The sequence below is a fragment of the Hyposmocoma kahamanoa genome, unplaced genomic scaffold (genome assembly GCF_003589595.1).
Source record: "Hyposmocoma kahamanoa isolate Upper Pololo Valley unplaced genomic scaffold, ASM358959v1 192, whole genome shotgun sequence".
Lineage (NCBI taxonomy): Eukaryota > Metazoa > Arthropoda > Insecta > Lepidoptera > Cosmopterigidae > Hyposmocoma > Hyposmocoma kahamanoa.
This window is the reverse complement of record NW_020653719.1, coordinates 5384908-5409716: the sequence shown is the minus strand read 5'-3', so window position 1 is coordinate 5409716 and position 24809 is coordinate 5384908. Positions and strand designations below refer to the sequence as shown.

The following is a 24809-nucleotide window of genomic DNA, read 5'->3' as shown; positions in this document are numbered from 1 at the left end:
ACCTCCAAAAATAGCTGGCTCCTCCTCTTACCTTACCTCCAACATCAACCGGCTCTCGTTCACTGATCATGTTATGTTTAGAACATATAAATCACGTGAATCCGAATGAATTCCAGGAATAGAATCACGTGAACAGGGGTTTCATTTGGCGGAGTAAAAATTTTGTAGGTGGGTTAAGAACATGATTGAAGATATCGTTGATTTATGTTGTTTATGGGTGTTCAATGTATATTAAAAAAAGAAACAAACTCGAAACTGCCAATGTATCTACGGTATTTACAATTCATTTATCAAATTTTGAAAATGTGATCCATTTTATATGCCATCTCTCGAATATTGACTTTTTCTTTTGTTCAAATATAGATTGTTTCTCTCGTGAGTTTGGGTGTAATTAATGCAGTGTGTGCACTATTGTTATGATTATTTTTTGATAAATTTGCTGCCTTTGAAGATTTTCTTATTTTGTTACGATATTCAAAATTAGCCTCAATTTCGTTTAAACCTCGTCCACATTGTCAGATTGCATCTTGTAGGTACATTATTAAATCTTCCACGTATCCCCAGGAAAAGTACAAATATCGATAGAAAATAACATATTAAAATTAATTTTCCCATAGTTTTTTTTATGATTATGAATACAATGAACGAACACACAGAAAACATTTCGCCGATCCGGTGGGACTTGAATCCATGTCCACGCTGCACCGTAGCATTGCTCTAACCATCTGAGCCACGGGTCTAGTTACCGAGTCGTTGAAATTCTCCTGTGTTTTTGCTATTGTTGTGATCTTAGTCCTGACTTTCGGCATTTTTTCGGTATTCGTCGCCGCTAGTGATATCTAGTGAGAGATTTTTGAATAACCTTCTCACCACAGTTAATACCTTTGTATTCATAATTATAACAAAACTAGTGGAGATATTTCACAAAAAAATGTCAATAAATTAATTTTCCCAAGTTTAAACGTAAAATGTCATGGTGATTCTTTCATTTAAAATACTGGTTACTTAAATGGAGTTGACCCTTTCGATCGGTATCATAAAATTACTAGATTTTTTTCACATTTGTCGGTTCATGACAGAGGCAACTTTTTAAAATTTTTAAATATTAGGTACTTACTTTTAAAAATAAAATAATGTCTCAACGAATCAAAATATCCTATCTACAATATTTAAAGTACTTTCACTCCGTGTCCCGTGGACCGTGTGACGCCCTGTATATTAGAAGGTTTATATAAATACTAGACATAAACATCTATAAACCCATAGCTAGTCAGGAACCTACACTAAAGAGAATTTTATTAGCCATTGTGACACTAGATAAAAAAAATTAGAGTTTTCGCCATTGAAAATCACAAGAAACGCGGGATGTAATTAATAAAAGCTTGTTATATTGGTGCCTAAAGTTTGAAGTCGTCGTCCTAAAGTTCTGGTCATTTTAAAATTAAACAAAATATTTTTAATATATAAGATTACGATTAGAATATTTTTTAAATAAAAATTATGGCAACTAAATTTTAAATTTTGGCCTCATAACCCATATTTATTTAAACACATCGCACTAAAAACATTTTCATTTTGAAGAATGACAGAGACCTAATTTAAACAAATCAACACAATAAGTTCTTAGGTTTTCGCGAGGGAACACATTGGAAATAATAACCTAACCATCGGTTAAAAAAACCGAAGGTCACTCAAAAGTCATTCATCCCCTAGTTTACCACCCTTAGAGGTGGAATATTTTCTTCAAATTTAAATGGGACCACTTCTTTCCAACATAAAAAGAACCATCAATATTGGTTCACCAATGGCGGAGTTATCGCGTAACATACTTACAAAAAAAACATACAGACGAATTGAGAACCTCCTCCTTTTTTGAAGTCGGTTAATGAAACTATTTTTCTGGATTTAAATCGCGTATATTTGTTTTTTCAAACAAACCAACGTTTGGTATGGAAAAATTAATTTCCCATCAACAAAACAAGTTTGTTTATAATATAGTATTTTTCGTGGTATTTTTATTTTGATAATATACAGGGGCCTTACCATGAACTCTTATTTGGTTCAGTATAGGTTCGTAACTACAAAAAGTGGGATGGTGATGTAAACTTCATGTAGCGCTGTCTCACAACGATTCATTTTAGGTCCTAAACTGAATCGTAATAAGAGTTCATGGTAAGGCCCCAGGTAAGATAAAAAAGACAATAAAAGCTTAAATACTAGAAAGTAAAACTAGCTGTAGGTAGTAGTGTAGGCAGCTGCTGCGTTTGTTTGTATATTCAAATCAGTTGTTCAAAACTAAAACCTCTCTACGAATGTCATATTAAATGTATAGCAGCGTGTAACGTTAAAATTTTGGATATTTACAGTTTTATTTAAAAAATATATTGACTCATTAGGTAGCGTTCTTTCGATATCAGTTTAAATGTTTTCGATATTATATTTACGGAATAATAGCCTGGGCACACTTAACGGTTACTAATAATACTCGGTTATTAACATTAAGTTATTGGTACTGTAAAAATATTTAAGCACACAGCTGATCAAGACTTTTTTCAAATTATTTACTGAAGTCGATCTAATCGGTAGAATTAAAATAGGTTTGAAATTGAAACCCATTACGTGTTCATCTGTATATGGCATTATCTAATCTAGAAAGATTTAATAGGAGGAATAACTTCGCTTTGTATCAAGTCAGGACACACCTTAATTTACAATAAATTATGTATAAAATTATAAAAAATATAATTAACTTTACAATTAACTAATTAGAATGAAAGACCACAAAGATTAGCAGTACTTTTAAGTTTTATTAATTTAATGGCTCTAAGAATGTTTAATTAATGAAAGTAAGGGTTCAGTGACTATGGGAAAGTTTAAGAACTTGGTTAGTCGAAATTGAAACGTCTATAAATAATCGGATATTTTAGTAGTAGTACGTGATTTTACAATTTGCTCGTCGATTCTAAATTGAAGACAGAATTTCAAAATTTGACTTTCCCACTTCCGCTGCCTATAATGTTCCGAGTCGTCTTTTCAACATCCGCCCTGTTTTTAAATGGATTATTGATTTTTATTACTGTGCGATTTCGTACGCGCAAACATGTGTATACGTAACACTAACCTTCCTCCAAAACTAAGCGACCAAATAACACACTGTAAAGAAGATATTAATTTTACTGTCGTGAAATTCCCTATAAAAAAAATATTTTTAACAAAGATATTATTATCTTATATTATTCTTATTATTATTACCTAATAAGTGCACTTAAAGGTAACTTTTTAATTTATTAATAGTACATTACGATATTAGTGCGTAAAGATGGTTATAACATGCGAGGCGGAGTTGAGGATTGAGCCGAGCATGTTATACGCACGTATATCGTACGACGTTTTTTAACACATTTGCGAGGAAACAGAAAAAAAACATTTTATATTTTGTTCATTTTTAATTATTGAAACCATTGACTTACAATTATATGGACGTCGGGTCCGAGCTAAAAAGTGTCCGCACTTGTAAGGCGCTAAAATCGTATACAGAGCGCGACACTCCGCTTTAGTCTTCATTTGTTCTACTGACAGCGCGATACTGCGATGACATTACAATTTAAATTTCGAATAGGTTGACTTGGGACATTTTTTTCGTGGTTTTTGTATTAGACCCGTCGTCCATTTATTTGTAAGTCAATGATTGAAACAGAGAAATTTTCATACGTGGTTATGTATCTATCCTTGGATATTGACGGCAGCAAGCTGTCGCATGCGGTTCGCGCTTCTGTTAGTATATTCGGTGGAGTTGAAGTAATATATTGCTCACCTTCATTATTGAAAGTTGTCATTTTTAGATATTCACAATACAAGTACAAAGAAAAGAAAATTTGAGAAAAATGGCGCGAGGATTATTTTCTACCGTGGCTGCGTGAAAATGTTGGCAAAGACGCTAGAGCATGCAGCCAAGTTTTTAAATTACCAAATAAACTGTTTTTTTTTTTTAAATAAACTCAATCTGTGAATGCACACTGTTGCTTTCCCGCCATTTTAACAGCGCGCTAGCGCTGCCTACTGACTGGCGCCGCGCGACGATTTGTTCGAAATTTGAATAGCAACAGCGCGCTGCTCACTAGCTGGAGTCGTGCGGCGGCGATCAGTTCCATATTTGAAATGGCAAATAATACTGTTATGGAATTTGTATGGACTATAACTTAACTATTTGCTTTGGTAACACACGCGTTTTTTATGACCCGCTTTACATATTTAAAACCGGTGGAATTACATTAGCTTTACGAGCAAGGGTGTTAAAAATTTAATTTTCAATTTATTTTTATCACAAAAGAACGTTATTGTGGCTTAAGATAAATAAAAAGTGACTTAATTATAAGATAAAAGCCCAGTGTAACGTCGGTGTTTTGTAGAAAGTGCGAGAGTGCTATTGCGAATTTTTCGTGGAAGACTGTTTTTACGTTTGGTTTTAAATTCAATATTCAAAACTTTCACTTAATTAAAGCCAAAGTTAAATTTTAAAATGGAACGTAAAAAATATTTTAAAACGGTCGTTAAAACCTAAAACATATTCCTTTGATTTTTTTCGAAATGGCACTTTCGCCCTTTCTACAAAACACTGATGATATGTTGTCACTGCTTGTTTCATCAGTCATCTTCAGTAAATTAGTCATTTACTGATAACTAATATTTTTATAGTAAGTACTCAATTTACACATAGTATTTCCAACTTTTAAGTCACTGCACGCACTTTATTCGGACTTGTGCACGCGTCACGTTGCGGCGCGCGGCGTCAACGTGAATTTGTAAGGGTCGTAGCCGTGAGTTAGCGTAGCAAGAGGCACATTTCCATGAGAAACGAAGAAAATGAGAATTAATAAAAGTTTACTACGTGTGTTCATTTTGAAGCTTTTTCCAGAACAACCAAGATATTCTTTTTTTACAATACTATTTTTTTATATAATTCTAAATACAAACCTACATTCATTCAGCCAGTTCTAATACAAATCATACTGCCTATAAGACGCATATTAAAATTGACATCTTTCTTTTTTTAATTGTCAACCGATTTCAAGGGAACAAACACTAGTTTATCTCAATTTCTCTCAAGTAATTTACCATACCACATTTGGCACATAAGTTCAGTCTAAGCATTTTGTGGAGTTGTGGACATTAACGTGCACAAACAAACAGACGACATTTCTAAAAACTGTTTTAGCCTTAGCAACTTGACTTCAGTAGTTAAAGTTCTACTTTAAAATGTAGAAGTAAAGACTCGGTTTCTTTACGATTTTATTATTGCTTTGTGTGCAACACAAGTAGGCTTAAACATTTTGGAATACTTACTTAAATGCTAGAATGAGCTGCCGCCTCCGGTAATAAATACCAAAACGCTTTAATCTTTAAAAAAATGTGTATATAGGCAATGGCTCATGTCTGTGCAAGAAAAAACCGCTAGAAACACTAAATAAATAAATGTAGATGAATTAGAATTTTTATTTTTTACACCTAATTACATTAAGTGCAATACAGATAACCTCTGCATAATATGATGTTTAGTATACACTTCACATGTCGGTATGGTGTACAAGCGACTAGCTAAGTATATGAAGTCTGAAAATCAGCAATGCTGAGTTTTCATCCTTTTTTATCCACATTACTGATGTATTGTTTATGAATAATATCTTTTTATTTACTTCATTAAAAGATAAATTTTAAAGCTTTCACTAGTCTCATAAATCTATCATGCCTTTGTCGACTGATCAATTCCCATGATCGCCGAATCACTAAATTTAGACCACACGACTTGTAGAACAAGTCGAAGTACATTAAAGTTTCAAGTTTGAATAATACAACTTATCTGTAGTTGTCAAATACAAATCTATCCATCTATAATATTATATATTAATATCATAATAATAAAATAACTTTATTCATCCATTAAAGATTATACGCATACTCAAGATTCGTGCGAAGTTTGTTTGTACGGTCTCATTTGACCTCTCCAATAATCGATTATTCAATTTACATAGTTCATTTGATCTTTATATTTTTTCTACTGAGACCTATTTAAAACTTTTATTGCTGCCTTGGGTACCTACCTGTACATCAACTGTTTTCAAACAGAAGAATGTAACAGAAAGAAAACTATAGTTCCTTTTAGTTATTGTTAAAATAAAAATAGACTACGTAGGTACAGTTACAGGCAAAAGTATGTATCCATTTTTTTTCTAAATTAGGGTGCGTTCTACGGCCCGTGATGTTAAACGCGCCATTTGTCCGGGCGGCCTTGGGCCGCGTGGAGCCCCGATGCGTATTTGGGTTTGTATCGAGAACATAGGCCGCGCGCGCTTTCGCACCACACGCCTTCAAAGTTACCGACCGGCGACGGCGGATCCGAACAGGCGCGCTCAGTCGGCGGCATTCTTTCCACAGCGGGCGTTTTTTTACGAAACGGTTTTTTCGCGAACAGGGATTCCGGTACCGGGGATTTCGGTACTAATCTTCAACGGAACCGGGATTTCCCCGGGATTAGTTGTTGTTCAATGGTGATACAATGGTGATAGTAGTAGGCAATATTACTCGACGGGTTAGCAAAGTGATAGTTTTCAAAAGTAAAAACGATGAATATTGGAGCTATTTTATAGAAAATAACGTAGTACACATCAGTCTACTTAATTTTATAATTTCAGCCTACTTATTCTTGGAAATGAAATTTAAAATATTTAAAAGAACTTTTGCGGAAAAGATAAATCACATTGAATCAGATCTTAAATCTTTATGAAATTACTGTTAAAATTATTATACAGTCAGTCTTTTAAGCTTAACTTACTGATTAGTTATTTATTCTAAATCTTTGAAAATTAAAAAAACTTACTAATACAAAATATATATAACTTCATACTATAAAACCTTACTGTTGTTACTTACTCGAACAAATCTCAGGTCTTATTACGAAGAGCTTTTTGGGCTCGGCGCGGCTCTGCGGGGCGTTTTACACCCTTCACCCGCCCGCATTCGGCGTTTAGTTCGACAGCGAAAAAGGTTCAAAGTGTCTTGGGCCGTAATTAAAACCAAAATTACATTATCAATCGACGCTGATACCCGAAAGTACCGAAATAATCGGAAAACAATTTTGACTTCCCGGTTCTCTCATTATAGTAAAAGAACCGGGAATTCCCGGTACTTTCGAGACCGGGATTTCCCGGTTGTAACCCCTAGTCCCAAATATGTAAATTGCCTATGTTGTGTCTTGTTTTTGTCCTTATCTGTACTAAAATGGCTTATGGTGAAAATAACACAATTATGTGATGTATTTGACCATGAACGTTTTAGACCTAATGAGTATTCGATAAATTGAATCATCGACTATTTGTGTGGTCAGTTAAGCGTCTTCGCGCAAATAAGCTTAGCACAAAAGTGTTTCGACCTTACGTAACAAACCCACGGTACTCAGTACGTTTATGGGTTGACAAAAGACTTATTATTGAAGTTACGAACTTCCAGTGAATCGTGTGTTATTGCCAGGTTATTAGTCACTATTTCTTAATAGCTATGATTGGCAGCCAAATGTTGCTGACGAACTCGCGATACTCGTGAATAATAAATCAATATTTATTGAGTTCTTAGGTTTTCATGATTGTTACACAATGGAAAGTCGGCGTAAAGGGCCCGAAAAAATGGTTTGTTTGAAACAAATATTATTTAGTTGATATTATAAAAGCAACTATACCAACGCCACTTAGATCTGAGAAAATAGTTTTATTTTCAACATTTATTGCAGTAACTTCCAATTTCTTGTTGACACTCGATGTGTTTGAACATCCATAAGTAGAACAAAACTAAGAGAATTGTTTGTCAACATTGTCAAACATTGAGGTGAGATTAAAATGAGAATTGGCAATGTCTTGAGGGTTTTAAACTTTTGAATGTTGCAATTGTTTTAGAAGAAAACATTCTGTTTTGCGCATTACAATGTTGTTTGTCTTTGTTTATTATGTGTTCACAATGTTCTATGCGTCTCACAATGAATTCTAAGCACTTGTGTGCATAAGTTTGTCTAGCTTGAGTGTGGTCCTAATTTTAACCGACTTAAAAAAAAGAGGAGGTTCTCAATTCGAATGTATACGTATTTTGTATGTATGTTACTGCGAAAACCACTTGTGAACCGACTTTCATGATTCTTTTTTTGTTGGAAAGAGTATACCTCAGATGTGGTCCCATTTAAATTTGAAGAGAATATTCCACCTCTAAGGGAGGTCGGTTTTTTAGTACTCTGTACTGAGATTATCTTCAATTGTCTTTTATCACTTACAACAGGTTTTTTTTTCACAACAACTTGCAGACTATTTTAACTAAGTTATCCAATAGGAAATTACATAATCTCAACCGGCACGAGTGTCTAATTAAATGTTCTATAGCCAATATGAAAAATTGTTTTGTATTTTAGATATTTAAAAATCGGGTTTTATTTCAGATCAATACGAGGGCAGGCAGTTGCTTATGAAACTGCTTTTGGCGATTTCTGGTTTGTAATTATAGGGACTATAACGATAGATTAGTGTAGGTACAGTTTGTATAATTTCCATGAAAACTAAAATATACAATTAAAAACGCATGTCTTGGTTCTAAGTAAATGTTCACGTAAAACTTCGGAAAACGTTTTAGCAAACAGACTTCATATTTTACGGACAGGTTGAAGTGTAAATAAATGCTTCTACACTGAATTCGAAATCGGTCGTAAAACTGACTCGAACGATAACCAAGCGAGATTTTTACGGCCCTAAGATTTATGTTACCAATGTATCCGTAAGCTCTTGTTACGTTCGCTACAAATATTTTTAAACCTAGCTGTTGAGGTTTTCTAAAGTGACTGTATAACTTTGAATTACGAAGTTATGCATTATTTCTCAAGTTAGGCTCGTATCACATACGTACTTACAGATTACTAAATTATGGCATAACGTACGAAAAACAAAAAGTAGTTTGCTGTTATGACAACAAAGAATATAATGCATAAAAGAATACATAAGAGCGTTTACGCATTCAAATCGAATTCGAGAACGTACAGATCTACAGAACTTGGGCCGAATTCAAATGTCCCACGTGCACTGCGTTCCTGCAATCCCGTATGGACAGTATGGATATAGCAACTGTACACCTAGACATTCACAATTCTGACCATTCTGATGCTGTGTTGAATACAGCGTTTCAGTCGTTATGGCTGTATTCTTTCAATCGCCGTCAACTTTTGGCATTGTTATTGGACGTAGGGACAAAAACGCAGGAGAAATAAATTGTTCTAGGTGCACCTTCTCCTGATAGGAACATTTTATAATAACCACGATGAATAAGATAGCAAGAAATTTTATAATTATTAATTTATTACGGAATGGGTTTGATTTCATTTTATAAAGGGTTATTTGTCAAATATGTACTAACAACTTCGTAGATACCTATTACTCTTACTAGCACCATAAATAATAACTTTCGTTCCATATTTTTTTTCAAAACAATAAATTTACCAAAAATAAACTTTTAAGTTTTTGTTGTACTATCTGATCTAACACTTTTTAGATCCGTATTTGGTAGTACCTAAGTTCAAACGTGCAAGCGTCCTCCTCGACGACCCCCACCCGCGCTCCTGCGATTGCAGAGTTATCATCATTTGGAACATAGGTTCCCAAACTTTTTAGCTCACCGCCCACTTAGGCAAGATAAAAAAATTGCAACGAACATGACCACAAAAAATAAATTAAAACACGTATATTTTATATTAACTTAACACAAAAAACCACAAGGAAAAAATAATATATATATAATAGTATATATATATATATATATATATATATATATGTATATATATATAAACTACCCTATATTATATATATATTATTATTATTAATATATATTATTTTTTCCTTATAGTTATTTTGTGTTAATATAATTATAGGGTAGTTAATTCAGTTATATGTATACATAAATCAGGTTTCTTTTTTCCAAATGCGGTACCACCTTCTGGACAGCATCCCCCCGAGGGCTCTTCAGCGCTGGGCGGTAGGGACCACTTTGCGAAATTATGATTTAGAGTGATGAATCAGTAGTAAAGTAAAATGTGATGAATAGCGAAAACGCGGCAAAGTGACAAGTGGTCAAACATCCGTTTTAAATAGCATAAGCTACAGCTCAAAGTTCTCTATTTCAAAACAGTTAAAGTTATTTAACGAGTCGGACATATCGGAACTTACCCTAATTATACATATACATAGCTAAAATATCATTAAACAATTTGAATATTCTAAAACTGGGTTATGGTCTTTTATGATATCTTAAAAATTCTTGTCACATAGCCGCGTTTTGGTTAACATACGTCAGATATGTATCGACGCCTGTTCGTTCCTTCCATCCCTCTGCGACTTTGCTGCGACTGCCTCGGATTTAGTGCGCAATCTATCATACGAATAGAGGTACCTACTATAACTACTTCGGACCATCATTTCTCGGTTTCGGAACTGATACTGATCGGACATTCATACAGAAACAGTGTGTGTTGTATAGGTAGTGTTAGCGCTGGTAAATCCGATTAATTTAAATATACAAAGGTTCTTAAGCCAAAATCATTAAATCCCTACCCTTGACTTTAACATAAATACATCAATGTAATTGGACTAAAATAACAATAAGGCTTTTTGTTCAATTCCAACACTACACAAATGTGGTTGTTAGTTAAAAACCATTCAATGTGTGCTAAGAATACTGTAAATTTGTTTTTTTTTTTCAAATATTAGAATACAGTATCTAATTATGGTACGTACAAATACCATAACAATTGTCATTTGTTCACAGGAGGAGGCAATACCTCAATGAGTGACACCACATCGTCTACTCCTAACTACACCAGCCTTGAAACCAACGCGCCTGCTGACTCACCTCCCACTTCCACAGATTTTTCTCCCACCCCTATGGATTTTAACCTAACTTGGGCGACGGAGAATAACACAATTATCGACTCTGGGCCCACATGACAATGGTTCTCGACTGCACTCGACAATTTTACTGCACCAGTGTAGTTCACGAGGCCAATGTTATCTGTATTGTAAGAAACAGGTAGCGAACTCGATAATCCGACCATGTAACTTTAAAATCCAAATTGAGATTCATTAGATTATATACTTATTTATTTTTATCGAAATAGAACTCTTCTTAATCAAATTTAAACATCAAAACTAAAATTCGCTCTTATGTACTTGTTATTGGCTATATTTTTTTAAATAATGAAAATGCATAGAATAATTTCAAACTTTTAAACGCCCCGAATCCGTGTTACTTTATGTTACACCATACCTACCAAGTATAATTGAACTCATTTACGTATTCACAAAAAAATCAAAATGGCCTAAGTTAGATGCGATGCTGTTCACACAGCCTGTGATTAGATTAAATAACGTCTACTTCTTGGAACTCCACGTTCAGCTCCGGTCAATGTGACACAGTACACTAATTATATTTTTGTAACGAGCCAAAGTCAAATAATTCTCCTGATGATTGCTAATATCCATAACAAGTTTCAGAAGAAAATACAAGATTACACCGGTACAGCTAGCAAGCAAAAAGCTAATCAACCAATTAGCGAGAAAAACAAAATGATTTATAATTGATGTTTTTTTTTTTCATTGTTGGTTAGTTTTCCAATCTTTTAAATTTTTGTATTGTTGCCGATTAATTCGTCGTACACTGTTTTTAGTCGAATTAAATAAAATAATTTCAATAACGTGAAGTAAATCCTGTAAAGAAATTAATATCCATTAAACATGTGAATATGAACATGAGTTTAAATATCGAGTTCCTACGTACTGCTGCCGCCCTATTAGAAATTAAATTAAAATGTGATGCCTAGCACCAACGGCAACACAAGGCTGAAACTAAAACACCAAAGTGTACTGTAGGTTATAAGTAGAGCAATTTCTACAGCATCGATCTATTCCTAATATAGATGCCTAATAGTATTAAGATATGTAGATTTATACTTAGTAGAACTATTTTAAGTATCTAACACGGAGTATGATCTCCCGATCTCACTTATTTATCTGAAGCTAATGTTATTTACAATATGTATGTTCAGCAGTCGAAATAGATCGTAAATCATATCAACGCTTCTCTATCGACTCCCACGCATTATAAATAAGTTCCTTGGAATGCGAACAACTACGTTTTGCATTTCGTAAATCTATTTCATTTCGAGTAAGTGCAGTCAAACTCAAATGTCAAATGATTTGGACTAGCTGTGAGCCCATTCGCACTATTGAATATAAATAAATAAATCAAAATTACTTAATTGGTAACCAATTAATATTCCAAAATGGTTAATATTATCAACATATAAAGAGCTTACAATTCAGACCACGATGAATTCGTTGATATTGAGACAAGGTTGATTTGGTCATATGTACAAACACTTGAAGCACCCGGAACGTGCAGATAAAAATCATTTACCGCTTTGGATACTAGACATATTAAACTTGGTTCGTTTCACTGTTCAGATCATCAGATCAGACGTTGATTGTACTTACCAAAATAGAGTTATGCTATTTTTACTGCTGACCGTATCGAATATAAAAGCCTTATTAACTAAGTGTATTTTATTGAAATAGAGATTGTATCTAGCTATTTAATGATGATTGATTAGTCTAATGACGTTAGGATACAAAAATCACGAAATCTAAACTTACGGTCACACAGTAGCAAATTGGTCTTGCGATGGCGATTCAATCGATCATACAATGTAAATTTTGACAATTAAAGATATAATGGAATTTTAGAAAAACTAATTGATTGTACTTGTTGTATTTGTTTAAATCTTTGCGTAGTTTCACTACAAAATATTGTCGTCTTTAAAAAAAGGAATCATTATATAGCATTACACATTGTCGCATTAAGACGGCTATCGCCTGTCAGACGAAAACGCTTTAATGTAGACTTCGGTCGAATATATATATGAAATGGTCCACACAGGTGGACCAGAGAGGTGGTCCACGGGCAAGGAGGGGAAATATTTTATGGAACAACTGCTATTGTTTGTGAAAGGTGTAACAGGGATACTTACTTCATTGTTCGTATTGAAAGATATGGATACCATTATTATTATATTATCCTTTAAAAGTTATCAGGTGTATTAAATTTCAGGGTGTATAGAAATTAACAAATAACCAACTGCTATTACTTATTATTAATGCAAAAATCGAACACAAAGAAAATTCCTTTGACCTGGCAGGACTCGAACCTATGTCTGTATGCCAAACTAGGGCCAAAGCTCTACCACTGAGCTTCAGACCAAGTCAGCAGATCTTACTAATTTCTCGAGGTGTTTGTTGCAGATTTTTTATATTAGGTTTTTTCAACTTTTATCACTGTATAATCAATATTATCAACTGCTTCAAGATTGAAATGGTGATGACAGACAGTAGAATGTGTACAGGGTTATTTTTAAAATACTAACAACCTTGTAGGACGACACTTATTACATCTGTATTTGGTAGTAAGGTTGTAAGTTCAAACGTGCAAGCGTCCTCTCAGATGACTTCCACCCCCGTCTTGGGTTATGCACAGTAATCACCGTTTGAGTTCACCGTTCTATTTAAATATTTATTTTTGTAGGAAAATAAAATGGTGCATGATATAGTCTTGCGAGGTTGTTGTTAGCATTTTTCATACAACCCTCTATATATATGAATTTGTTTCATTACAAGGAAATATAACAATATCTAATAAAAAATATAATAAATTACATATAGTTTTATTTAAAATCTCGTGGCGATTTCGCGCCATTGTGACCATAGCTAGTATTGCTATATCATTAATTAACACTTTAGTAGATGAATATTGAAAATACTTTGGGTGGATCTAAAATTAAAAATTTTACACTTACTAATTAATTAATGATCTAAAATGTTGGATTGTGATTGATATTTCGAGACGATATTAAAATGTATCTTACGTGAATGTGTTTTATTTCTTTTTATCATCATGAATGTCAAACTGGTGACAAGGAGTTAGTGGGACTTCGTGGTGAACCCAGTGGCTTTTTTTTTATGAACCCAAGTAATGGGACGAACAAGTCGTGCGTCTGGAGGTAAACGACACGCCTATCCATAACAGCTGCAGTGCCACTCAGAGCTTTAATCGCAAAGATCTCGGGAGCATTGCCACTGCGCGCGTCACACCTGACAGACAGAAGTTAAGAAGTCCCATGTGCCTGTCATTTTACCAGCAGTCTTTCCTTTCAAAACTGGAACACAGTAATGCTCACATTAATGCTTGGCGGCAGAAATAGGCAATGTTCCCGTTGTCCCCTTTACCCACCAGCCCTGTAAGTTCACCACAGGGCTGGTGGGTAAAGGGTTCCATCTAGACATCCTGTAACTTCAAAAAAACTGTTAAAAGGGTTTGACCTCTTAACCTGGAATCCGCTTCTGGCCAAGTTCCCACATACAGTGCGGGCGAATATCCCATTCAAAAATACGATTTTAGTGCGGTAACGTGTGGTCCATTGGGATCTATATATTTCTCATTTATATATCTATATATTTATATAGCGTATAGCTACGCTATACCTGAAGCGTTGCATCTCGCTAAAATTGCTCGAATTTTCACTGTAAAACGTTCCAATGTTTTATATCATAATGCAATCAAAAAAGTATGGCACTTAACACACCGTACGGGAATACCTAACTTAGCTCTCCAACACCTTTGGTGCTGCTACTGTAGGTTCTACTTACCATTGTTCAATAAATACATACCAATGTTTGTGAAGACATTTGTATATTTATTTCATAACGGTTTAATTTTCCTTTTGTGTTGATATAGTAACGGTGAACCGAATGCTAGGTCAAATAAATGGTTACCTATCGACTTTAAAGAAGAATAAGTCAGAAATTATTATTACATTACACATATCGAATCTACGAAAACATTCCTTCGATCCGGCTGGATTCGGACTAGCAGCGCCTTCAGTATAACGTGCTTGAGTTCAAATCCAGCCGATTCGAAGGAATTTTTCTTATTATTCGATCTTTGTATTAATAATTATAACTAGAAAAAAAAATTAATATCACAGTAGTAAAACATCGTGATAATCCATAAACTTACTAAAATAATTTACCAGTTTACCAGATACAGGTTTGTGATGTCTATGGTAAACAATTTTTTCATTTATATGGTATGATTAGATTATTATTTATCTACTTGTCATTATTTTCAGCTATTACCATCCCATTTCCATTTCCATTCATAATTTCCATCTTTCATTGTTTAGATTTACCCATAACATCCTACCTACCCTATCCTGTTGATCACCTTTGCAAAATTCCGTTCGCTTTTATTTTTATTACGCGATTTCCTTTCCCCGTTTTTTATATCCTATTAATATCCAAAAACCCACATCAAAGTTCCAATATAACAAAGAAATTCCTGCGACGACAATTATATCCCGAAGTCTCAAGAAGGAAGCGAAGATTATTTGGAAGAATTACCAAAAATTGGCAAATCCAATGAAATTGGAGCCAAACGCTGGACGCCACACTCGTAGTATAAGAAAAAAAAGGATATGACAATAAAAAAAATCAAGAATCGTTATATACAACAAATATATTTAACAATAGAGACTAATCTCCAGTCATGTACATATGCACAGCTTTGTCCGAACGGCCCATCCGCGCGGCGCGCTGTGTGCCGACTAATGCCGCAACGCGCTGCAGATCATACTGGCTGTAGATGACTGTCACCGTCATGTTAAACTCACTGCCGCCGTATTTATTTTGGTTTGATTCCTGTGAAAATTGTATTTTTAAATATATTTTTCTATATTAATACTCAAGATACATTATTTGCAGACCATGTGTTTAGGTAGGTATATATTTAGGTATAATTACATTACGGACCCTGTAAGGGCACAGAACAAATAAAACAATTTATTTAGAGAAGGCACAATTCGTTAAACTAATCTTATTCTATAATAATATATCTAATAATTAAATTTACAACTCATTAATTTTACAACATTTTACAATTACATTATTTAAATTACATAAGTTTAATAATTCTTTTTTAGTAAATACTTTATTAAATGTATCTGTACAATTTCTTTAATATTTACATTTATGCATTTAACATTATACGTATTTATATGTTCTAAATATTCATTAAGCGTATAGTAAAATTTAGCTATTAAAAGTGTTTTTATACATTTTGTTTCGCTTTTTTGTTATGTAATACATATTTTATGTTGTAATGTAATACACGATCTAAACGTCGTAACTAGAAACCGATTGCAACTATCGATTCGTGAGAACATCGTCGAAGTGTAATAAGTACTTAGTTATAATTTGCGAAATGTTTAGACCGATGCATGTTATATATCAGGCTAATCAGCTTATGTATTGTGTTTTAATATGGTTATAAAAGTAATAATTTTTTTCAAAAGGTAACTAACGTGCTTTGAAACTACAAAAGCGACATTGGATTTAGTATTTTGTCATATTGCAGTATTTTTTGTGAAATGTTGTATCGTCAAGACAAATCTAGTGTCGGCGGACTAAAGCACACAAGTCAAAAAGTGGTTCATTCGTTAATATATAATAATATTTGTTGTAATAGTATATATAAATATTATAATATTTGTTAATATATAGTAATTTTTGTTGTTTATAATGTAGGAAGATGTGAAGAGAATGATAAATTTCAAAAGACGCCTCTACTAACATATGAATTTAATTTATGTGCTTTAGCCAGTAGATGTATTAATTTTGTATTAATTTAAATGTTGTTGGATTTGGACTTACGTGCTTTAGTCCGCCGAGCCTAGAAATAACAGTGTCGAAAGTCAATATTACATGTATTAGCATTACTATTCCAGGTTTTAAAAAGTCAACCTTCTAAATAACATTTTTTTACAAAATAACTTTTTGATTTACATTTGAAGTGACAGGGTGCTTCTGTAGGAAGATATTACTTTTTTGGTTTTAGATGGGTAATGGAACTGATAGAAATTGTATTCTATAAAAAACGTGCATAAAAACAATCTTACCTGCATAAGGTTACACATTTCCGAATAGAAATGCGGATAGGTAGGCGGTTGGTAGAAAATGATATGGCGAATGCCTTTGATCCTGAACCGCCGGAAGAAGTGCACTCTCTCCGAGTACAGCAGAAAGTGAGCCTCCGTGTGAAAGAACATGTCTCGCGCTCGAGCTATCTTTGAGTCCTGTGCGGGGTAATATAGTGGAGTAAGATATTATGTGAAAGCATCATACATGTATCTATTTTTGACGACCTCTGTGGTCGAGCGTATCGGTTTTCATGGTGTCGCCATCACTGAGGTTACGGGTTCGGTTCCCGGTCGAGTCAATGTAGAAAATGAACTTATCTATATTGTCTCAGGTCTGGGTGTTTGTGGTACCGTCGTTGTTTCCGATTTTCATAACACCGGTGCTTTACTTACTTAGTTATTTTGAGATCAGGCAACATATGTGATGTTGTCTAATATTTATTTACTATATTTGTTTTTTAATTATTCTAATAATATTTACACAATTAGAACAGTATAGACCCATACACCAACTTAGAAGTGGAAATCTCTCGTCAAAGTCGACGTCAGTGGACGTCATAGTTAAACATTAAGAGAGTTTGAAATGCAATGATTGTCCATTTTCCCCCACTACACATTTTAATGAGGATCTGCTGCAGTCTGCCAAACGGAAATATTCGAATACAAAGTTCTTATTTTTAGCTAGGTCTATATTTGAAACAGATTATACTGAAGGCTGAATAGAAATAAATCTATAGAAATTCAGTGTTACTGTAGCTATATTAAAAACACTCTACATTAACCTTAGAATATTCACAAATCTGAACAAATCCGATATCTTCCTTCTTGAAATAGTTTCTGATGCGGACGTAGTCGAAGTAGCTGGGCACGTAGATGAGCGTGTGGCTCATGAGCGAGTCGCGCTGTTTCGGCAGGACTTCCTTGAGGAAATATTCAAAACGCGAATCCACTGAGGCTAGAGGATTTACCGCTGTGAACCTGGGAATAGTCAAGTGTTCAATCCCTGGTTAACAGAGAATATAAATCTTTTTAACCAACTTCAAAAAAAGGAGGAGGTTCTCAATTCGACCGTATTTTTTATGTATGTTACGCGATTACTTCGGCATTTGTGAACCGATTTCGATTATTCTTTTTTGTTGGAAAGAGGGTACCTCAGTATTGGTCCCATTTCAATTTGAACAAAAATATTCCACCTCCAAGGGGATGAATCCGGTTTGGCGCACTTACCGGTAATCGATTTCAATAAAACTTGGCTAATAGATGTAATTCCACGAAATTTTGAGGTCGGTTTTATTTTAAAGTTATAATTATATTTTTATACATAATATCAAGTGATGGTACGAACAAGTCCACAATAATATAATAACCTAACCATAACAGTTGCAGTGCCACTCGGATCTTTAAATCGTAAAGAGTTTATTTTAGAAACCCTGAGACATAAGTAAACAAGTCCCATGTGCCTTTAATTTCAACAGCACCCTTTCAAAGCGGTACGCAGTAATGCTCAAAATACTGGTGTCTTGGGGTGACCGGCGCAGTGGCAGTTCCCTTCAGATCTTTGCGATTTACAGCTCTGAGTGGCGCAAAACGAAAAAAAATTACTGCTTGGCGGCAAAAAAAGGTAGACCTCTACTGCTACTAGAAATAAATCTATTAAATATCTTCTATTATATGAAGTATACACAAACACATGAAAGCAATTTAAATTCATTTTATTTGAAGTAGGTATGGTTTTTGCACAATACAATATTTGTTAACTTGTTGTACGCGTAAATTATCATAATGGTAATTGACAACTCGCTTCTCTAGCGATCGGCCACAGATGAGCATTCAAATCTATATTGTACACTTTTATTTAATATATTTACTTTTTATGGAATTTGTGGTTTACGTCAACTCAACATACTCCTTCATCCTACTCTACTTAACTATTATTTCAACCTGAGATAACCAGACTTCGAAGCAAAGTTACAGCTACAAAAACAATTTAAAAAGTAGACCAAAGTTAATGAAGTGTCTGTATTACGTAGTATTTACATATCTTCATTATAATTTATTTACCTGTGGAATATCTGTGGGATCTGTAATAACACTTGCTGTATGCTTCCATTGTCAACTGGGTTCTCTACAAGTACTTTTCCAGCATAGTTCTGGCATTTTTTATTCAATATGGCTTTTATTTCTGGCAACAGCAATGATGAGAATACTAAGGTTTGTCTGGAAATAAAATGTTTTAATAAGTAAACATCTGAACCTGTAGTACAGCCACCCATTTCACAACTTCGAAAGAAGTTAAACATACACAAGATACAATCCTAAATTTTGGATTAGTTTTAAACAGCCAAAGATTTTGAAAAAATACATTTAACGCACACACTACCTCCGTGGCCGAACGGTTACCATTGCCGGGCTGCCACGCAGTGGTCCTGGGTTCGATTCCCAGGCGGGAAGAAATATGTGTATGTATGTGTGTGGTCCCACGTTCGATTCCCGGGCCAGGAGAAAAAGAAGGAGAGAAAGAAGGTGTCTGCGGGTTTCACGCTTTATCCTTTTCCACCATTTACATTGGTACCGTATCGTGGCGACGACACCACAACTTATTATTTTATATTCTTACACACAACAAAAAACTAGTTCCTCTAAGTACAAGATAATAAACTCCATTGTGTTACCGTTTAAGTGGGTTCACGCCTTAGGTAGAGCGCGACGAATGGTAGAAACTAAGCGCTTTGACTGTCGTTGATGCTAATAATGTTTTTTAAAACGACAAACAAGTGAAAAAAATATCGCCAGTCAAGGGAATGACATATTACAAAATATATTGCGGAATACCAGTAATGATAAAAATAACAAAACAAACTTACCTATAATATTTAGACCAGCCATTAACAGCCCAAGATCTGACTCTAGAGAAATCAGTACCATGTGTTTTTTTCGGCTGCAGATGGAAATGTTCCAAAGTGTGCAGCAAATGATCCCAGTTTTGCATAAGAAAGACATCAGCCTGGTCTAGTATGAGTACTTCAATCGAAGCTAGAAAGTCGTAGTCTCTGTCTTCCTCACCGTCGGCGCCTACGATCATACGGAGGCCTAACGGTGATGTTATTATAATGTCCGATGAGTAGAAGTCTGTGTATAACTGTAATCGAAAACGAGAACAATTGCTGGATCGGATAGTCTAAGCCTGCCTCTGCAAAATCATCACAGAGCGACACCTACTGTCTGTTCACGATAGTTCTCGATATATTGTTATAAAATAGGTTGTATTCTTTACAGGGAATATGCTTTGTCCCATTCGCACAAGAGACGCATCCCGCTCACAAAATTGGCATGACATAGTGGAGGAGGGATTGGTGCCGGGTGGTACAAATATGCACAGAGGCGGGCAGAGCTTCAACTGCAACTCTACATCACATCACAGGACCTCTCAAGACTGCGAAAAGAAGCCTTATGACAAAGTCATATATTGTCAATAAAGTTAAAATAATTATATCTGATTGCACAATCAGCATCAAAATTATCTGAGTGTTCAAAGTGTACATGAATTTCTGAATATTTCAAATAAATGATATTATTATTAAATCCAACTAAGATCCAGGACATACGAGATTGGATAACGAAGCTAAAATGGAACAGAGCTGGACATATTGCCAAGTGCGGCAATGACAGATGGATTGAAATGGATAAAGTTTCAACTGAATGGTGGCCAAATAGTAGCTATGGAAACGTGTGATGTCCGGTAACGAAATGGGTAGACAATATAGTCAAAAACGCAGGCAGTAATTGGGTGAGACAAACTATAGGAGTGCAGTGACTGACGTCGGGCTGTGGATGACGATTACGATCAAATAAGATTACCTTTCATTGTAAATTAAATTGGTTTTAAAAAATCTTAACCAATGATAGACAAAAGTACTGGTGAAAACCAATACATTTATGTATAATTGGTACAGATTTTTAAAACTTAAACTTAACTAAAATTGAATTTGAAAACAGGGCATAAATATTTTAAAACAGTCATTAAAATGTAACACATGCTCCCTTTATAAATTTTTCGAAATGTCGCTTTCTAGATAACGCCGACGACATAATTATAGTTGTAATAATCTATTATAATATGTAAAAATATAGGTATAATACATATTTTTTAATTGTTTGAAGTATTATAGAATATATGCTATAAATAGAAATTAAAGAAATAAGTTTTATACCTTAAGAGTTTTCTTTGTAACACTCATGCCCAACCTAAAGGTATCATCAGTATTTCCACTGAACATTAGTTCATAATCTTCTGGCTTAGGATTTTTACGAGGCATCATGAGCTCTCCTCCAGTGAAGTCATCTTCAAATCTGTTCTTGTTTACTACTTGACCAGCTTCTTTTGGAACCAAAATGTCGATGATTGTATTTACTATCCTGTATGCTGCATTTTTGAAAGGTACCATAATTAAAACCTGAAAGAAAATTACATAAAATGCACTACTTAAACTTATCACTCAGTGAGAAAGTAAGCTACAGTACGGCACGCTATCATGGCATTTTTGATGTTTGTCCGTTCATTAAGTTTCATATTAATTTATAAATATAATAATAATAATAACGCACACACTCAACATAGCCCCACATTAGGGAAACCCTGTGTCGCGGGTGCCATGGACAGACACATAGACAACCGCAAATTACACCCAAACTCACGAGAGAAATAAATGTAGGCCATACAAATATTTCTCCCAGCCCAGGAATGAAGGCTGGGTCCTCTGCGTGGCAGACCGGCACGGTAGCTTTTGCGCAACAGAGGTAGTTTGACAACTATGTTGAAGGAGCTAATTGCTGTACATTGTTGTCAATAGACACGTACAATAAAATTTATGGTATGTATAATTTTACAACACAACTCGCCATTTGTTTTTCGAAATTCGAAATTTTTGAAAATTTCATTTAATACAAAATTTACATTAAGTAAACATTTTTATTTCGTTTTTAGTTTCGTTCTTCTCAGGGAGGTCAGCGTAGTGAACGAGCAGTAGCTTAAATGTGACTTTTCAAGTGTAAATTTATTTTACGTATGGAATAAACAATCTTTGACTTTGACTTTGTTTTATCAAAACTTTTTAATCAGCAACCCCTTGCAATATTAGTTGTAAATCTAAAAACTTATAGATACGACCTCTCATTTGATTATATTTTTTATGAATTGAGATTTCACCTCACTATTGTAATCTGTCAAAACGGCCATCATAGCGTGCCAGTACTTTAGTAATTTTGTAAAGAAGGTAGAGGGCAATAATAAATTGTATACACAGAGTATATTTAGTATGCAATTTTCCTACTTAGAATCCATCTTTTATCAGTTTCTCATATAAGCAGGCTCGGCTTAGTAAAGTTTGGAATTGAAGAAATGTCACACAAGTGTTTTGTGCAAATCTAACAGCCCTGATTAATGATTATCTCCTATATACATTGAAACACTTGACAAGCTAAAATTGTAAGTAAATAAAAAATTATACCTTTGGCCTTACTAAACCTTGATCTCTAAAATCATCAGAAAGATCAGGTTTCTTTGCCAACTTAGCATTGTGATGTATGATTTTGGTCCTTGTCTTCAATAAATGATTGACAACATGTAAGCAATATATGTATCTAATTTCATCAGCATTTGTAAATGTTCTTTCAGGGTAATACAGATCTTGATAGTTATTCAATATAGCAAAAAGATCCTTCTGAAGAGGTGTGAAGATCTCTGTAAGTTCTAAGTCTTTTTTTATCAAGTTATTCTTGTTTGCTGACACAATGTTACCTTGTATCTGAGATTTTATATGCAATTGGTTGAAATCTATATTCTGCATTGATTGTGGTGGAGTACCTACTGCTGCAAAGGTTTTCTTTTCAAGTATAGAAACTTTGGGTTTCAATTTCTTTGCTGTTTCAATTGGTTTTGGAATTGTCACAGATATGTTTCCAAATACAGGCCAGGTTTTAATCACATGTTCTACAGTGTGTGGGGTATTTGATAAAGATACAAGTAACTCTTCTGACAAATCATGTTGGAAATGTTTTGTGAATGGATCATTTGGAAGATCTTTCTCTATTTCAACTTCTTCAACTGCCTGCAATGAAAACCAATAGTTCGTTATTTTATTAGAATAGTTGAGTTACACATATTAATACCTAATTCCATGATAATATTGTATACTCAAATACCAGTATTCTTCATCTTTTAAATGTTATGGCCCCATTGAAGTACTCAATGATTTTGCCAATGTCAAGTTCAGGAACACACGTTTTTACTCAAAAATTGACTGGTTAATTTCAACAGAATTCACTGAGAGGAGAATCTACAACAGCCATTATAAACTCGATGACAACAACAGAGAACCTACACTAGACTATTACAGATTTTTTTTATAAATTTACACAGCATATGCACAAAAGGAGAGTGGACTAATGTTTGAAGGAAGTTAATATTAACGGGATGGAGATTTTAAGCGAAGGCGAATAATTGCGGAGGTAATATTTTTCGGAATCTATTTCCATGAAGAACCATGTTCAAGCTGGATTTTACACTTTTAATGAGAGTAAAATTACAAACAATAAATAATTACAGCATTTTCTTCCATTTCCTCTTCATCACTATATCTTCCATCTGATTTACTTATTGAATCTTTATCATTACCATCTTGAAGCATATTATCATTAACATTGCCTTCCAACTCATTGTCCACTTCGTGATCGCTTTTTGAGACTTCAGAAATATCACTACTATATTCACTAATACTCTCATCACTATCTGCTACTGTCCTTTTCTTAACGTTACCTAAACACGACACCAACTGACCAAAGGCATCCTCTTCCTCTTCACTATCGGAATACGCAACTTGGTGTTGTTGAAACCGCCTTTCCATTTGTTTTTTCTTTAATAACTCTTCTTCCACCTTCTGTTTATTCTTATATCTATTGAATAATGATTTTTTATTAACTGTGGCCTCTTTTTCTCGTAACAATTTCCTTTTCTTCTTGGTTGTCGGTTTCAAACCACCTTTCTTCTTCTTACCGAAAAATTTTCTTCCATTTCCCATGTTACCGAATTATTTTTCGTTCTTTCTAGTGATATAGTCACTTGTAATAAAACTCCTGGTTTAGTTTCAAATTAACTGTCGTTCTCATAATAATCTATGTAACTAAATAGTAATTTTATTTCCAATTTTAACACACAAACTATAGCTCCACAAAAATAATATCGCACGTGGTGTAGGTTACTTTTCTTTCTTTCTTTCTTTTTTTGTACATTGTTTCACGGCATCGGATTAAAAGCAATGAAGCCAAATTTAATCCTCTAAGTTTTTTCTTTTCTTTTTGCAACTATTAAAAATATTTAAATTTGTATTGAATTGATATTCAATTACTTTTTATGTGAAATTACTCCACTAGTTTGTAAAAATAATAATTAAAAAAAAATTAAATATAATGAATAGCAACATCTCTCGCCAGGGCTGGTACCTGCAAAGGTATCTAACCCGGTGACGAAATACTTAAGATTTCTCATAGATGGCGCTACGGTTAAAAAGTCGTTGAAACCCAAATACAAAGACACGACAACAAACACAAAAAAATTCGTGACGTCCGCTGGTTCGTTTCGTGGCTTAGTTGGCATAGCGTCTGCCACGGTATGCTAGGAGACGTCGGTTCGAATCCGGCCGGATCGAAGTAATTT

The 24809-nt window shown here is 34.1% G+C and overlaps 3 protein-coding genes across 5 annotated transcripts in view; 1 reads left to right on the top strand and 2 right to left on the bottom strand.

Moving 5' to 3' along the window:
• LOC113226480 (putative transmembrane protein INAFM2) overlaps positions 1-13866 on the top strand; it is a 41431-nt gene extending 27565 nt beyond the window's left edge. The window contains exon 2 of one of the 3 annotated variants that reach the window (XM_026459111.1): positions 10843-13866. In XM_026459111.1, coding sequence (XP_026314896.1) covers positions 10843-11021 — 179 coding nt within the window. In that variant the 3' untranslated portion in view covers positions 11022-13866. The remainder of the gene's footprint in view (positions 1-10842) is intronic. The other 2 variants (XM_026459110.1, XM_026459112.1) reach the window with 2 other exon arrangements.
• A 1759-nt stretch (positions 13867-15625) lies between these two features.
• LOC113226544 (digestive organ expansion factor homolog) lies at positions 15626-24330 on the bottom strand. The gene is made up of 8 exons (XM_026459202.1): positions 23701-24330; positions 22606-23205; positions 21310-21552; positions 19963-20237; positions 19160-19315; positions 17881-18076; positions 17078-17254; positions 15626-15821 (listed from the first exon to the last, which is right to left on the bottom strand). Exons 1-8 carry the CDS (start codon positions 24172-24174, stop codon positions 15657-15659), a joined length of 2286 nt encoding a protein of 761 aa, XP_026314987.1. The 5' UTR covers positions 24175-24330; the 3' UTR covers positions 15626-15656.
• The window catches only part of LOC113226545 (protein farnesyltransferase subunit beta), a 34514-nt gene continuing 32798 nt past the window's right edge, over positions 23094-24809 (bottom strand). The window contains exon 6 of the mRNA XM_026459206.1: positions 23094-23205. Coding sequence (XP_026314991.1) covers positions 23198-23205 — 8 coding nt within the window. The 3' untranslated portion in view covers positions 23094-23197. The remainder of the gene's footprint in view (positions 23206-24809) is intronic.